The 16070-nt window shown below is 41.3% G+C and overlaps 1 protein-coding gene and 1 long non-coding RNA gene across 2 annotated transcripts in view; both read right to left on the reverse strand.

The window, feature by feature from the left end:
- tnfsf10l (TNF superfamily member 10, like) overlaps positions 1–8401 on the reverse strand; it is a 30712-nt gene extending 22311 nt beyond the window's left edge. Inside the window, exon 1 of the mRNA XM_058067116.2 lies at positions 7907–8401. Coding sequence (XP_057923099.2) covers positions 7907–8143 — 237 coding nt within the window. The 5' untranslated portion in view covers positions 8144–8401. The remainder of the gene's footprint in view (positions 1–7906) is intronic.
- Positions 8402–14396: 5995 nt separating this feature from the next.
- On the reverse strand, positions 14397–15615 carry LOC131125506 (uncharacterized). Its single transcript, XR_009129039.2, has 2 exons — positions 15350–15615; positions 14397–14980 (listed from the first exon to the last, which is right to left on the reverse strand). It is a non-coding gene; the product is annotated as an uncharacterized LOC131125506 (long non-coding RNA).
- Between the last annotated feature and the right edge of the window lie 455 nt (positions 15616–16070).

Here is a 16070-nt window from a genome sequence, read left to right on the forward strand (position 1 = left end):
AAGAAAACAGGTCATCACACTACCACCACCATATTTTACTGTTGGTATGAGGTTCTTTTTCTGAGATGTTTTCTGGCAAAATTGAGATAAGCCTTAATGTTCTTTTTGTTCAGCAGTGGTTTTGGTCTTGGAATTCTGCCAGGCTGGCCGTTTTTGCCCACTTCCTTTCTTATGGTGGAGTCATGAACACTGACCTCTACCTTTACTGAGGCAAGTGAGGCCTGCAGTTCTTTGGATGGGATTGAGTGGGATTGGAGTGTTAGAAACCTTTCATGGTTCCATTTATCACAGCAAGAAGAAAACAGGTCATCACACTACCACCACCATATTTTACTGTTGGTATGAGGTTCTTTCTCTGAGATGTTTTCTGGCAAAACTGAGATAAGCCTTAATGTTCTTTTTGTTCAGCGGTGGTTTTGGTCTTGGAATTCTGCCAGGCTGGCCGTTTTTGCCCACTTCCTTTCTTATGGTGGAGTCATGAACACTGACCTTTACCTTTACTGAGGCAAGTGGGGCCTGCAGTTCTTGAGTGGGATTGGAGTGTTAGAAACCTTTCATGGTTCCATTTATCACAGCAAGAAGAAAACAGGTCATCACACTACCACCACCATATTTTACTGTTGGTATGAGATTCTTTTTCTGAGATGTTTTCTGGTAAAATTGAGATAAGCCTTAATGCCTGCAGTTCTTTGGATGGGATTGAGTGGGATTGGAGTGTTAGAAACCCCTCATGGTTCCATTTATCACAGCAAGAAGAAAACAGGTCATCACACTACCACCACCATATTTTACTGTTGGCATGAGATTCTTTTTCCGAGATGTTTTCTGGCAAAATTGAGATAAGCTTTAATGCCTGCAGTTCTTTGGATGGGATTGAGTGGGATTGGAGTGTTAGAAACGCTAGAATAACTATGTCAGCTACAGTGTTAACAATACAGTAATTCTTACACTACAGCTCTCACCTCTGTAGCTGACTGATGGTGACATGATTTGAAGATGTGTAGAAAAGCCTACCCTGAAATTCAAAAGGTGTTTAGGAAGGGAAAAAAAACACTTTTCTATATTTCATGATGAATTTGTCAATATTATTTGTAGTTACTGATTGACTGAGAGAATGTCATCCTATTGTGGCATTCTGACCACATGGTGGCGCTGATGTGACGCTTATCGCCTGCCTCTTCAATAACAAACTTCTCAAAATCTCAAAGCATCATCTCATCTGAGCGGAATCTATTCCTGTGGTGCACACATGCGTCTTGTTTGCCGTAACGAGGCACGCTGGCAGCTTTCACTCTTCAGGTTTATCTCCTCCGCAGCAAGGAATGCTGTGAGCAGGCGGCCAAACCGGTCCTAAGATGTCTTTGGTGTGCACCTGCATTTGTGTTTGTCCACATACACACACACACACACACACACAATGAGGCAAGAGACCACTCCCGGCCCTTCGCGTGCTCAACTTTGACCCCTCATTGTCAGCAGTGCAGTTCTGGATTTTATCATGTTTTGATAAAGACGCAGGGCGGAGCGTTCTCTTTATTTTTTGTTTTTTGCTCCACTTCCTTGTTGTTCAAAGCGAAACATGCTGATTTGAAGTCTGTGAAGCCCCAATAAAGATAAAGGCAGCATTTAATATCTGACTAGAAAGAAACAAAGGTTAGCAAACAGAGATTTCTCGTAAGTGGGCTGAGAATGACGAAGAAGATGGAAAGAATGAAGAGCGAGAAGAAGGCCAGGTCTTTACACTGTGATTTTTGCAACGTTGACATGGCATACTAAAATTCCTACTATCTGCACACTAATGTGCGATTCCTTTACTAATAGTGTGCTATTAGAATACTGAAATAAACAAATTGAATGGCAATAATAAGACATCACAGCATATCATAGCAACTCTCAATCCCATGGAGCTTGCGTTTGATTGTGTTTCAGTGATGGTGATGCTCGTAATACTTCAAATGCAGCTTCTTCCAACTTGTAAGAAAAACTACACGAGAACGTTGCCTACAGCCACAACCAATATTAATATATATAATTAAGTATTTTTTCAAACCCGGTGACTACAGGATATTGAATAGCATTAGCATAAACTCATAAGAGTCCTGCTTTAGAAAAAAATGTTGATGATGTGTCTTCTGAAAGGATTAGCACGCTTGTTTAGCTTCCTAAAAAGAGCTCATTAAAAACTTTCGGAAAACAAAGATGTCCGTTTCATAACCTAATGAAAGCAAGTGAGTCACAGAGGCCCACAGAGGAGGCGGACAAGCAACAAAAGAGTCGAGGCGGTCAGGGCATCTCTGTGGGGTCCACTTGCCGACGGCCCCGCATGGGTGGGCGCACACCATGTACTCAAAGTGTGGGGCGGCTACGAGTGTTATTGTTGTGCCTTTGTGGCGGGACCCACACCGATGACAGAGGAAGTGGTTGAAAATGTGTTGAAATAGATAAACCTGACTTCTAGTTGTCTCATTGTTTGACCCTCAAGTGCGCCAATGTTGACAATAAAGCCCTAAATATGATTCCAGCTAAACCTTACTGGGTCCATGGAACTGAGCAATAATTGCACACAATGGCTCTTATTCATATCTCTGACTCAGCTGGCAAAGTTGGTACAAGTTTATTGGGACCATCAGTGCGGTAAATCTCAGTAAAAACATTGAACTCTCAACACCATCTGTAAACACGCACACACAGAGCTGTAACCACATGCTAATAGACAACAGGGGGATACAAATAATCCAGATTTCATGAGATAGACAGCTCAAGTGGAAGTGAGTCCATAAAAATATTACAATATATTCTTTTTTACATTTCCCAGCCTTTATGATAAAATGACAATTAAGACAATATGATGCAATATAATTAACTCTCCAGACCACCATGGGAGCCCCCTCTTCCTCACAAAAGGTGCTGAAACACTCCCAGACAGGCTTCGCTACACATCTTAAAGTAAAGCTCTACCACCTGAAGTGGTGTGTTTGCCCCCTAACTGATTTCTTTTGCATGTTTTTCACACTTGAATGTTTCAGATCATCAAACGCACTTAAATAATAGTCAATTACAACACAAAATGCAATTTTTAAATGAAACTTTTTATTATTAAGGGACAAAAAAACCCTAACTTACATGGCCCTGTGTGATGAAGTGATTACCCCCTAAACCTAATAACTGTTTGGGCCACCATTAGCCATAACAGCACTGAAACACTCATCTTTGCAGAATTGTTGTCATTCAGCCAAATTGGAAGGTTTGGATTGGAAGGTCATGCCACAGCATCTCAGTAGGATTCAGATAAGGACTTTGACTAGGCCAATCCAAAGTCTGCATTTTGTTTTTCTTCAGCCATTCAGAGGTGGACTCACTGGTGTGTTTTGGATCATTGTCCTGCTGCAGAACCCAAGTTGGTTCCAGCTTGAGGCCACCAACAGATGGGCAGATATTCTCTTAATTTGTTGTTAGATAGCAGAATTTGTGGTTCCATTTATCAAAGCAGGTCCTCCAAGTCCTGAAGCAGCAAAACAGCCCCAGACCATCACACTACCACCACCATATTTTACTGTTGGTATGATGTTATTTTTCTCAAATGTGGCCTTACTTTAACACCAAATGTAATGGAACACAAACCTTCCAAAAAATGTCAGGTTTTGTCTATCAGACATTTTTTTCCCCAAAGATCTTTAGGATCATCAAGATGTTTTCTGGTCAAATTGAGACGATACTTAATGTTCCTTTTGTTCAGCGGTGGTTTTGGTCTTAGAACTGGCTGTTTTTGCCCAGTGTCTTTCTTATGGTGGAGTCAAGAACACTGAACTTAACTGAGGCAAGTGAGGCCTGCAGTTCTTTGGATGTTGTTGTGGGGTCTTTTGTGACTTTTGTGTTATTGACTAATATTTCAATTTGTTTGATGATCTGAAACATTTAAGTGTGAAAATCATGAAAAAAAAAAGTTTTCAGAGCACAGTATCATTTCGGTTTTCTTCAGCAAACAAGCTAAACTAGCATGATGTTGCTGTTCAGATGTGCCAAGTTAGCATTGTAGCTCATATAGTTCATAAAGTTCCATGAAGGAAAAAACCTCCGTCATCATGGAGATGAAACACTGCCTCTGACCCTGTCCGAGCTCCATGTGTGCACCCCATGTAGACACCCACTTTGTAAAAAAAAGCAGACTACACATCTTTTAAAATAAAGCCTGGATCTGGATGTCCGCCAAGTATTTGTGAAGTCAGCTCCAGTCATGGGAGCTGTAAAGACTTCATTATGCTACGATGTCGTCACTATGCTGGACCTTCTGACGACGTCTTGATCATGTTGCAGCGCTTTGGTGATGGCTGAGTGCGTGGCCTGACAAAACGTTGGGGTCAGTGCTTCCTACCATCCAGTGTTTTAGTTGTGAACAATCATTTTTGGAGCTGGAACTCATCATTTTTTTCCCCCAACCAACAGGCTCCACACATACAAAATTTTGTGTTCCCAACTACTTTTAAACAAGCACACTTCCAACGCACTATTGTGGGACCTCTGAGACTTATTTAAACACTTAACTTATATTTGTGTGAGCAGAGGTCACATGTTTCCACGTGTGCATGAATGCAGCATTGCCGTGGTAACATTGTACAATTCCTCTTGGTGTACTTTGGTGTTCCTCTGCTCGGTTGTCAAACGAGCTGCTTTGCATATGCGTGTTAATGGACGCCGGGGACTACATTGAGAGAAGGGGCTGTTGTCCAATTAAAAATAGCCGCTGTGGGGAATCCCCCTACACACACACACACACACACACTTGTGCATACTCACAAGGTCTGGCCATTGCCTCAAAACAAGTTTAGACATGAATACACAATGAGATCACTGTGCACTATTTTACAAACATCTGTTTTTGGACTTTTTCATGCATGTATGTTTATGTATGTATATATATATGTATATATATATATATATATGTATATATATAACCAGCACTGCTCCCAATAGACTTCTACACCACTATGTACATCTGTGTAATACTTGCTTTTTATAGTCAGTATAGTTACTCCAGACCCCATTCACTGTGCAATATCTGATCAACCTCCATGTGCAATATTAAGGGCTCTAAATGCAATATACTAAGTTCTATGTGAAGTATTTCCATAATGCTTCATATTAACTCACTAGCAAGATCTCAGTGTATAGACTGGTCATATATCTCATCTCGTTTCATATTATCTACATACTGTATTGTATATAACTCTGGGAAAATACTTGGGTTGTTTATATTGTTTGTTTTTCTATATTGTGTATTTTGTACTGCTTAACTGACTCTGTACTCTTGCTGCTGTGCAATACAAATTTCCCCACTGAGGGAAGAATAAAGGCATATCTTATCTTATCTTATGTCTTATATATACATACTTTGTTTGGCTTTGCTGCCTTGTCCAGACTCAGCTGTCTTCTGCCATCTCATTGACTTAATTTAAGATTATTGATGGCAGCTGTTGATGCTTTGGCATGCACTTAATGGCGCTATCTTAACAGTGATTTCTTTAATCCCGTAGTATGTATTTAAATACATAAATCTACATCTAATAGTAGGTGTGCTTATAACAATGAAGATAAGTCGCATGTTAATTATGTTCGAGCATTGTGCAAATAAAACCACATCTTGTATCACAATGTCGGCCAAAACAAGGGCCCAAATCTCCTTTCAGCACTGGTAATGAGGACAAGGCGAACAACAACATCGCCTTATCACTTTGGAAAAGCCTCTGCCACTTGATGCACACGTGAGGGCCGTGCAGTGAGGAGTGGACAGTGTTTTCACAGCTGGCGTGCATAGGGACGCGCCCCCCCCCCCGAAGACACACTGTGAGAAATATGTGTAGCTTCATATCTATCATTCAATTATGATCATACATTTGTGCATTTAATGAGTGCTCCACCCTAAACAATATAATGCTTAAAGAATGAAAGCTCATCTGTCCACCCTTTTAGTGCCATGCCAAGTATCATTTATGGTTATTAGAACCATGAGCGCACAAATAACCACGCCGCAAAACCATCAGAGGTTCTGTTCAAGTGTGTAGAAACATATTTGTTATGATTTCAGGAGACAAAAATGTCCCAAGTGGACGGCCATATTTCAACATCTGTAACTATTCCAGTGCCTTCGCATCCATGGCTACTAAGTCGAACTTATATGTGTCGAGTTGTCATTTGGCTTTGCCCATCAGCGACTTAATTGCGTAATTAGTTTAAGGCTAAGTTTTAGGCTTTAATGCTGGATGCCATCCCTGACACATCCCTTGCATCGCCAATGGGATGGGGAATCGAAACTACGGCAAAAACGTATACCAGGGCCTTTAAAAAGTAAGTTACACTTTTTAGCCTTTTTAGTCCCTTTCATGAATGTCTTCAAAATCTAACTTTCTACTTTCAGTGGACTGTAAATGTCAGACCTAACCATAGATATTTTGTGAATAATGGCCGATTATAGCCTATTATCAGCCTCACACAGATATGAAACATATTTAAAATTCCTTTTTACGCATTCGGAAACACACTATACAGTATTGTACAATGAAACCTTGGTTAGTGACATTAATGCGTGACTCTAACCAAAACCAAATCAATTTTTTCCACAAGAAATCATGTATATTCAACTAATCTGTTCCAGAAAGCCGAAAAAATTAACAAATAACATTTTTTTTTTATAGTTTCACATGACTAAAACAATTCTGAATGATAAAGAAACAATTAAGGTTACTTCTACTTTCACCGAAAACATGATTCTCGACGTGACGATGTGGCAGCGAGCTCAACCACCCCACCTTCCTGTTTTGACATGAGTTGTTTCTTGGATTGAATAGATTCTCACCTCCATACGGTAACCAACAATGGAACCAGCATCTTTGAGTATGCATCCGTTGATATCGGTATCAAATGATGTATACAACACATATGTACGTGTTCATTCATGTTGGACAATATCTCTAAATATGAAACAACAAATGCCATACTGTATGCTAACCGGAGAATGCATGCTAACCGAGGCAACTTTGTAGCGTAAATTTTTTATGTTAACCAAAAAACCTGCTAACTAGGTTACATGCTAATAGAAAGTTCTGCTGTACTTAAAAAACGTGCAATTTCAGACATCAACATAACTTGTCAAAGCATCTTCCTGCTGGAAAATGTTGAGAAAATTGATACTTTGAGACGGCGCTTGGCTGCAGTGGTTAGCGCGCAGGCCACACATGCAGCTAGGAGACCAGGGTTCAATCCCACCCTCTGCCATCTCTGTGTGGAGTTTGCATGTTCTCCCCGTGCATGCGTGGGTTTTTTTCCGGGGACTCTGGTTTCCTCCCACATTCCAAAAACATGCTAAGTTAATTGGCGACTCCAAATTGAATGAATGTGAGTGTGAATGGTTGTTTGTCTATATGTGCCCTGTGATTGGCTGGCGACCAGTCCAGGGTGTACCCCGCCTCTCGCCTGAAGACAGCTGGGATAGGCTCCAGCACCCCCAAAATAAATAAATGAATGAATTAACAATACAGCGCCCTCTTCTGGACTCTGTAGCATTCTGCATTTCGCACCATCAAGCCGCTTATTTACATTAAAAGCAGAGAAAAAATATGCTGAATGTGGAGCATTTGATGAGGCTTGGATCTGGTGTATGTTCCAGAAATGAGGTGCAAAGTGGAATATTAGGGATGACGTTATTAGAGCCTTGATTAAGTTAATAACTAATTATAGCATTGATCTGTGATTAATATAAGTATAGTCTCAAAGCTGATAATGCACTGAGAATGCAAGGAGTAAAACAAGCATAATGTATAGATTGGTGCCTCAAGGGTTAACAAGTCCAGTCAAGCAAAGATGTTCCATGCATGCTCATGTGTTCCTCCTGAGGAGATCTGCCAGTGCTTACCTGTGATATGGACATGTTCAGGTACACAAAGAGCCCAGTGGTGGAGGCGACCTGCAGCACCACGACCACGACCACCACCAGAGCCACCCACATCTTGGAGGGCGCTTCCCTGCGCCCTGCACCGCCGGGACCTCCAGCCGGAACCATCATGTAGGTGGTGGACTCGCTGCTAATAGATCGGAAGTAATCCTGGTTCTGATGCTGTTGCTGCTGCTGCTGCGCGCTCGGGGCGGCCATGGCGCTCCCCACGCATGGAACCCCGGAGAAGGGCGACGAGGCAGGGTGAGTGGGAGTGGCCCAAGGGGGTCAGCGGGTAGGGAGGGGGGGTCTCTCCTGGACTTTTTGGTGGAAAAAAAAAGTTCGATCCCCATGCAAGAGGAGGGAAGGAGTTAAAGCGTCATGTTCTGCTGTGCGCACTCAGGCTGCCTGGAGCCGGACTGGAGTTGTTGGACAGAAGGAGGCTGCAAGCAGGCGGAGAGGGGCTGGCTTAACCTCTTCATCACCCGGGGGAATGAGGAATAGGAGGAGGAGGAGGAGGAGGAGGAACTGGCTGTCTAACTTCTCGGTAGGAGTACGCGATACTGAAAATGTTGGTATCGATTCAAGAACACGTGTTGCCGATACCAATACTGATTTTTTTTTTCGTTTCATGAGTTGATCATGATTAAACAAAGATTACAGGCAAACAAAAACAACACACGGCGATCATTTGAGAAATGAATAAATGAAGTAGTGCAAAAATAACTACTATTTTAATCTTATTTAAATGCAAACAATCCACACCACGTCTTATTAATTGTATTTTTAACACTTTGTGCATTCATCTGACACATATAGCATAAACACTTTGACACTCCTAAAAGTGTTTTTATTCCAGTCCGGTTTATTTTAGTTCCCACCCACAGTATGACATTTTTCTGGTTCCTCCAGTTTGGCCTCTGAAGTAGGACAGAGGCAGGTGATTTTATTTAGGTCACTGCTAAGATTTATTTCATGTTTTTTTTTCCTTTTGCTTTCTTTTGAAAGACGAAATACACATGCACTTGCACATTCAAGCCACACGAGGGAGGTGTATACATGCAACAATGACAACAAAGCTAAGTGGAGCAATTTATGTCATTTTAAGTATTTTATGAGTGAATTCAGAGTGACAAATTTCAGATCATCTAAATTAGGATTGTTGGGCTTTCTATATGAGAGGTTAGGGTTGTCAGCCATCTCTTTGAAATTGAATGGTATACCTTCTCTTCTGGAAAAACTAGCATAAATATAAATTGTGTTTGCATATGCTATCCAGCACGAAAATACAACTTATGCTGGTCATGCTGGTCTATGCTGACTTTTCCAGCAGGTTTCTGGTCCCCCCACCCCCCTAAAAAAAAAAAAAACAATGGGGTTTGTTTGTAGCTGGTTTCTGTCTGACAGTAAGCAAGTTGTGCTAACTTAGCCGCAGTGCATGCTCACTGTTTTTAAAACTCTCTTTTTGGCATTATAATAACTATATGTCTTGTCCATAAAACACCACTTCTAAGTTGTTTACTTAACATTAGCATAGTGTGTCCACTGATTTATACTGTTTTAAGTTAAGCAGCAGGGTTTGGTAAAAGAAAGATGTTATTATGATAAGCAGAAAAGATTTCTATTCAACAGAAATTGTAATTTTTTTTTCCACTAACCAATGTGTCTTAATTATCCATCCATACATTTTTTATATCGCTTATTCTCACGATGGTTGCAGCATGCTGGAGCCTATCCCGGCTGTTTTCGGGCGTGAGGCGGGGTACACCCTGGACTGGTCACCAGCCAATCACAGGGCACATATAGACAAACAACCATTCACACTCACATTCATACCTATGGACAATTTGGAGTCGCCAATTAACCTAGCATGTTTTTGGAATGTGGGAGGAAACCGAAATACCCGGGAAAAAACCCCACGCATGCACGGGGAGAACATGCAAACTCCACACAGAGATGGCCGAGGGTGGGCTTGAACTCTAGTCCCCTTGCTGTGTGGCCTGCGCGCTAACCACTCATCCGCCAAGCAGCCACGCGCCGTCTCAAAGTATCAATTTTCTCAACATTTTCCAGCAGGAAGATGCTTTGACAAGATGTGATGATGTCTGAAATTGCACTTTTTTAAGTACAGCAGAACTTCTATTAGCATGAAACCCAGTTAGCATGTATTTTGGTACCGGAATACCCGGAGAAAACCCACGCACGCACGGGGAGAACATGTCTCCGAGCTGTGTGGCCTCGGGGGTTGGGAACCCATGTTCTGGATTATGTTTTTATCCTGTAGGCCATCCAGTAGGTTTAAGCTATTTAGAATGTTGTAATATATTGCACAATACCGTTTGACATCATCCTAAATAATATATGATATTATTTTTCTAAAAGAATAAGCAAGGCTCCATTTGAATGCACATAAGATGTAGCTGCAAGATTTTAAAGTCGCATCGTCCAAACACGAACTGAACATCCAGCAACGGATGTTTGAGGCCTCGACAGCCTGAATGTGCCCAGATGTTCCAATGGATTCAATCAAGAGTAGAAATAGTTTGTGACCCCACAAAAAAAAACATATTGATGATGGTGATGATGATGTTTTGGCTTTTAACTACTCGGCAGGCATGTCGAAAACCGCGTCTATTTGGACTCTGCAAGGTCGCACGCTGACCGCAGACACATCTCCAACAGATGAGACGCCACAAGACACCTGCACAAACGCTACTCTAATCGTGGGGGGGAACCTTGCGCCGCTAATCACTTTTGTGTTTCAGGTTGAATCAACACTCCTGTTTGTTTTGAAGTTGACATCGTGTGGGAATCCAAACAAAAGCTGCGGTCAAACCAAATCAGCAGCAGCAGTATTTTACACTTTCTATCCAAATAGTTCCCAAAGTTGTTCTTTTCTAGTGTCATCTACATTTAAAATCTAAATTTTCATAATATTGAATATTTTCCAAAAAAAATTTGGTGCAATGTGAAATGTTTGCGATGATACAGCCTTGTCGTCACTCCTTTATTGTGGTTAATGAGTGGTTAGCATGTCAGCCCCACAGTCAGATTGAGGTTCGATTCTGGTTCTCCCCGTGCATGGGTTTCCTCCCTCATTCTAAAAACTTGCATGTTCATTCATTCATTCATTTTCTACCGCTTTTTCCTCACGAGGGTCGCGGGGGGTGCTTGAGCCTATCCCAGCTGTCTTCGGGCAAGAGGCGGGGTACACCCTGGAGTGGTCGCCAGCCAATCACAGTGCACATATAGACAAACAACCATTCACACTCACATTCATACCTATGGACAATTTGGAGTCGCCGATTAACCTAGCATGTTTTTGGAATGTGGGAGGAAACCGGAGTAGCCGGAGAAAACCGGAATTGATTAAATTATCCATAGGTATGAATGTGAGTGTGAATGGTTGTTTGTCTCTATGTGCCCTGTGATTGGCTGGCAACCAGTCCAGGGTGTACCCCGCCTCTCACCCGAAGACAGCTGGGATAGGCTCCAGCATGAAAACCTGAAATGAAGAGAGGGACTATGTAGTGAGGGACATCCATCCATTCATTTTTTATTCCACCCACCCAGCTGACTTTTGGTTGATAATTTGGTTTAGAATTAATTTATATCAATATTTCAGTTTTTTGCTGTGTTTTTTAATGTAATTTTATTTTGACAATGTGCAGTGAGCCGCTTTTAGACACCCATCCATATCTACTTTTCTATCCACCTTGCAATAGAGATGACTTTTGGTTGATAATTTGGTTTATAATTAATTCATATCAATATTTCAGCTTTTTGCTGTGTTTTTTTTATGTAATTTTATTTTGACAATGTGCCGTGAGCCGCTTTTAGACACCCGCCCATATCTACTTTTCTATCCACTTTGCAATAGAGACGGTCACTAGAAATAAAAAAAAAAAAACTAAACCGCAGTAAGCGTTTGTTTGGGCTCTGCAAGGTCGCACACTGACCGCAGACACTCGACAATACTTGACACCTGCGTTGATGCCTAAACAAGCATGACTCTGCCCGGAGGAGAACCCTTTGTCTGTTTGAATCAACACTCCAAGCGTCATGTTGTGGGAACCCAGACAAAAGCAGTGGTCGAAGCAGATCGGCAGCAGCCACGTAAGACTCCAGTTCCTGGGAGTTCTCACAACACCATCCAAACACACTTCCATGTTCCGACAGGTCCAAAGCAGCGATTACGGCCTTTCAACACCACTCTCCTTCCAAGGAAATTGATAGCATCAGAGTTGCTACATAACGAATTGAATTGAATGTTAGCTTTGGGAATTCCTGAGAAGGGAAATAGTTTTACGCTGTCAGAGGTTAGGGAGTGGATCCGACAATCGTAATGTGGATCTAAGGATGAAGAAGGTCATAATGTGCTATACATATCACTATATTGACACTTACTATGGTACCCATTATGTCATTGTATGGTCATATCACCTCGTACTTCGGTACGAGGTGCAGTATTAAAAAAAAAAACTTTAAACTGTATTATGGAAAGCAGGAAGTGAACAAATGTAACAGTTACTGATTGTAAAAGTACCAGATGGAGGGGTAGGATTTAATAAGCTTTGCTTCTTCCTACTCCTTTTGGACATGTGGAACTGTGAACTGATTATGTGATGCATTCAATTGTAATCTGATGCATGTTTAAATGAAATAAAACCATTATCATAATTAATTGATACCGACTGCATGATACATGTCATAAAGAAAATGATTCAATATTACACTCCTTAATGCAGATCTGCAATAAAATGTATCATGTTTTTCCTGAAACCGTTTTCCAATACCTGGTAGTTTCAGTACATAAAGAAGTCTGAAACTAAACCAAAACGATGAAAATGTAACCTCCATGGCTCCGTGTCTCTGACTGGAAGGACCAACATCATCATGCGTTTCACTTACGAGCTAACCCAACCTCCACAGGAGCACAGTTGGAGCCTTCAATTGGACCCAACGTGACATAAAACTGGTTCGAAGTCCAAGAATGACTTCCAACCTTAAGTGTGTGAGAATTCCTCAAAAAGCCGTAAAGCAAATACTGTTTGAGCAGAGCTTTTAAATAGCTGGCTTGTTACGACCCCGAGGAGGCTCCTCAGCGGACTCTGAGGCCGACAGCCCGTAAAGAATTGTTCATAAGTAGCTCTATGTGCTCATAGCAAGGCTGGAAAGCTGTTAACTGCCCGCAATAAACAGCAACACAGAACATTTAGCAGGCCGCAACACTTTTAATGAATGTACCCGCCAACAGTTAATGTATATATGCATCAAGGCCCTCCTTAGCAGCAACAACTGCAATCAAGAGTTTGTGATAACTTGCAATGAGTCTCTTACAGCACTGTGGTAGACTTTTGGCCCACTTATCTTTGCAGAATTGTTGTCATTCAGACACATTGCAGGGTTTTCGAACATGGACTACCTTTTTTAAGGTCATTCCACAGCATCTCAATAGGATTCAGGTCAGGCCAATCCAAAGTCTTCATTTGGTTTTTCTTCAGCCATTCAGAGATGGACTTGCTGGTGTGTTTTGGATCATTGTCCTGCTTGAGGTCACCAACAGATTGCCAGATATTCTCCTTCAGGAGTTTTTGTTAGACAGCGGAATTCATGGTTCCATTTATCACAGCAAGTCTTCCAGGTATTTACACAGCAAAACAGCCTGAGGCCATTACACTACCACCACCATATTTTACTCTTGGTATGATGTTTTTTTTTCTTAAATGTTGCCATATGTATTGGGGCACACACTGTCCAAAAAGTTCAACTCATTAGACCACAGGATATTTACAAGTTCTTGGGGATCATCAAGATGTTCCCAGTTAAAATTGAGACAAGCCTGAATGTTCTTTTTGTTCAGCAGTGGTTTTGGTCTTGGAACTGTTTTTTTTTTATGGTAAAATTATGAACACTGACCTTAATTGACGCAAGTGAGGCCTGCAGTTCTTTAGATGTTGTCGAGGGGTCTTTTTTATCCTCTTGGATAAGACTTTGCTGCGTTCAACGCTGTTCTATGTTTTCACCATTTGTGGATAATGGCTCTCACTGTGGTTCGAGTTTCATTTAAACACTGCATTTTTTGTTCAGTTGCTTTGTCATTGACTAATATTTAAATTTGATGATCTGAAACGTCATCTATGTGTGGAGTTTGTTCTCCTCGTATATGCGTGGGTGTTCCGCGGGGAATCCAGTTTTCTCCCACATTCCAAAAACATGCTAGGTTAATTGGCGATTCCAAATTGTCCATAGGTATGAATGTGAGTGTGAATGATTGTTTGTCTATATGTGCCCTGTGATTGGCTGGCGACCAGTCCAGGGTGTACCTTGCCTCTCTCTTAAAGTCAGCTGGGATAGGCTCCAGCTTACCCCTGGGACCTCAGTGAGGATAGAGGAAGTCATAGAGGACGGATAAGTAGATTTGAAACATTGCCGTATGGCAAACATGCAAAAAAAAGAAATCAGACCACAGTTTTTAGTTTGATTTTAGTTCTTCTCGTTTGCTTTTCATATAAGAATGCTTTTGCACCCATAAATGTTAACCGAAAGTGATACAATTTGTTTACAAGAACTATACTGGAAGGAATGTTCGCCTATGCTGCCCTCTACTGGCATTTCAGGGCTACTACAGTGTGAATTAAAACTGGAAGAATTTCTTTGAGAATCAACACGTTAATTACTGTTAAGCTACGAAAGATTCTTAGCTTCCCGGATGGAGGATGTGATGACGGTTTCAGCCAAATGGTGGGCCAGTCCACCCAGTTCCTCTCCTCCTTGCCGGCTTTGACCACACAGGACCCAATTGATGACATCACAGGCTAGAGATTCTGCAAAGGCGTCCATCTTGGCCGCCAGTGTGTCGCAGGAAGCCCAGTTGACCTCTCTTGCCAGGCTGACTTTGGACAAACTCTGTCTACTCGGCAGTGAAGTTGTCATCTGCTGGTCAAAGTTCTTCATTTGCTCGAAACATGAGTGTAATACACTGTCTGCCATATTGTTTGCAAAGTTATCACAGGAGGACGACTGGTTCTGTGCACTTGAGGCATCCATTGGATCCTGTGGAGATGGAACAACTGCTTATGTCTTTTATTTACCCAACGTGTGTGTAAAAAGAAGCGTTGACAGTAAGCCTAGCTCAGCTTCAGATAGTTTCATCATCTTGAAGAGATTTCTCCATCGCCTCATGTCTGCTGCCAGTTTGGAAATGCAACCCAGTTGTTGGCCTTTGCGTACAAAGTTCATGTCAGCACACCAGCAGGAGGGATTGTTCAGTGCTCAAAGTCTCTCCAGTCCATTAGTGTCACAATGTGTTCAATTAAGTTATATGAAGAACATTAAAAAAAAAGCACAGAATGTGTTTGTGAAGACTATTCAGAGCCACCTTGATACAATTAAAATGGCGTAGTGTATGTCGGACGTACTCACCAGTGTCTTGATGGCGTATTAAAATGCAAGAAAGTGTTCACGGAAGACTTACTTCCTGTGACAACACGAGGAAATGCACTTCACTTGATGCTGCTTTCTTGCATGTCTCTTGTGACATGTTTCAGAGGTTCTGTGATTCCTAAGATGCAATTTATTTTGACAGGGCTTTATGTGCAAAAAGCAGCAACACTTGAGTGTCAGCATGTGTTTTCTACTTCAAATCTCACAAATGAAGTAGAAATCAAGCATACTCTTGGTATGTTTCATACTTGAATTTTCTTGTCCAAATTAACTTGTTATGAGTAAAACATTGTTGTAATCACTATTGGAGGGCAGATTGATTCAAATATTCATAGTATTGTTATATTTACCGACCCAAAAGTTAGCTGGGATAGGCTCCAGCATACCCCTGAGACCCTAATGAGGATAAGCGGTGTATAAAATTGATAAATATGTTTTTATTCTATTTTTATTTATATTTTTAGTATTTATTTTTATGTTATTCTTAAAGCAGGGGAATATGGCGCCACTTTATGCATTACAATGAAAACACAAGTCAAATAATTGTATTATAAATATTTCGGAATAATTCAGAAAAAAATGCTAGGTGTGTATTTTTCATACCCCAAATATTATTCTATAACCGCTACCAGTGATTCGTTCCTTGATTTAGAACAAAAAGCTCTTTTAAATAGCTCTTTGAAACGGCTCCCTTCAAAGA

This window comes from Doryrhamphus excisus, linkage group LG2, assembly GCF_037039965.1.
Source record: "Doryrhamphus excisus strain RoL-2023G ecotype Guam linkage group LG2, RoL_Dexc_Guam_v1.1, whole genome shotgun sequence".
Classification (NCBI taxonomy): domain Eukaryota; kingdom Metazoa; phylum Chordata; class Actinopteri; order Syngnathiformes; family Syngnathidae; genus Doryrhamphus; species Doryrhamphus excisus.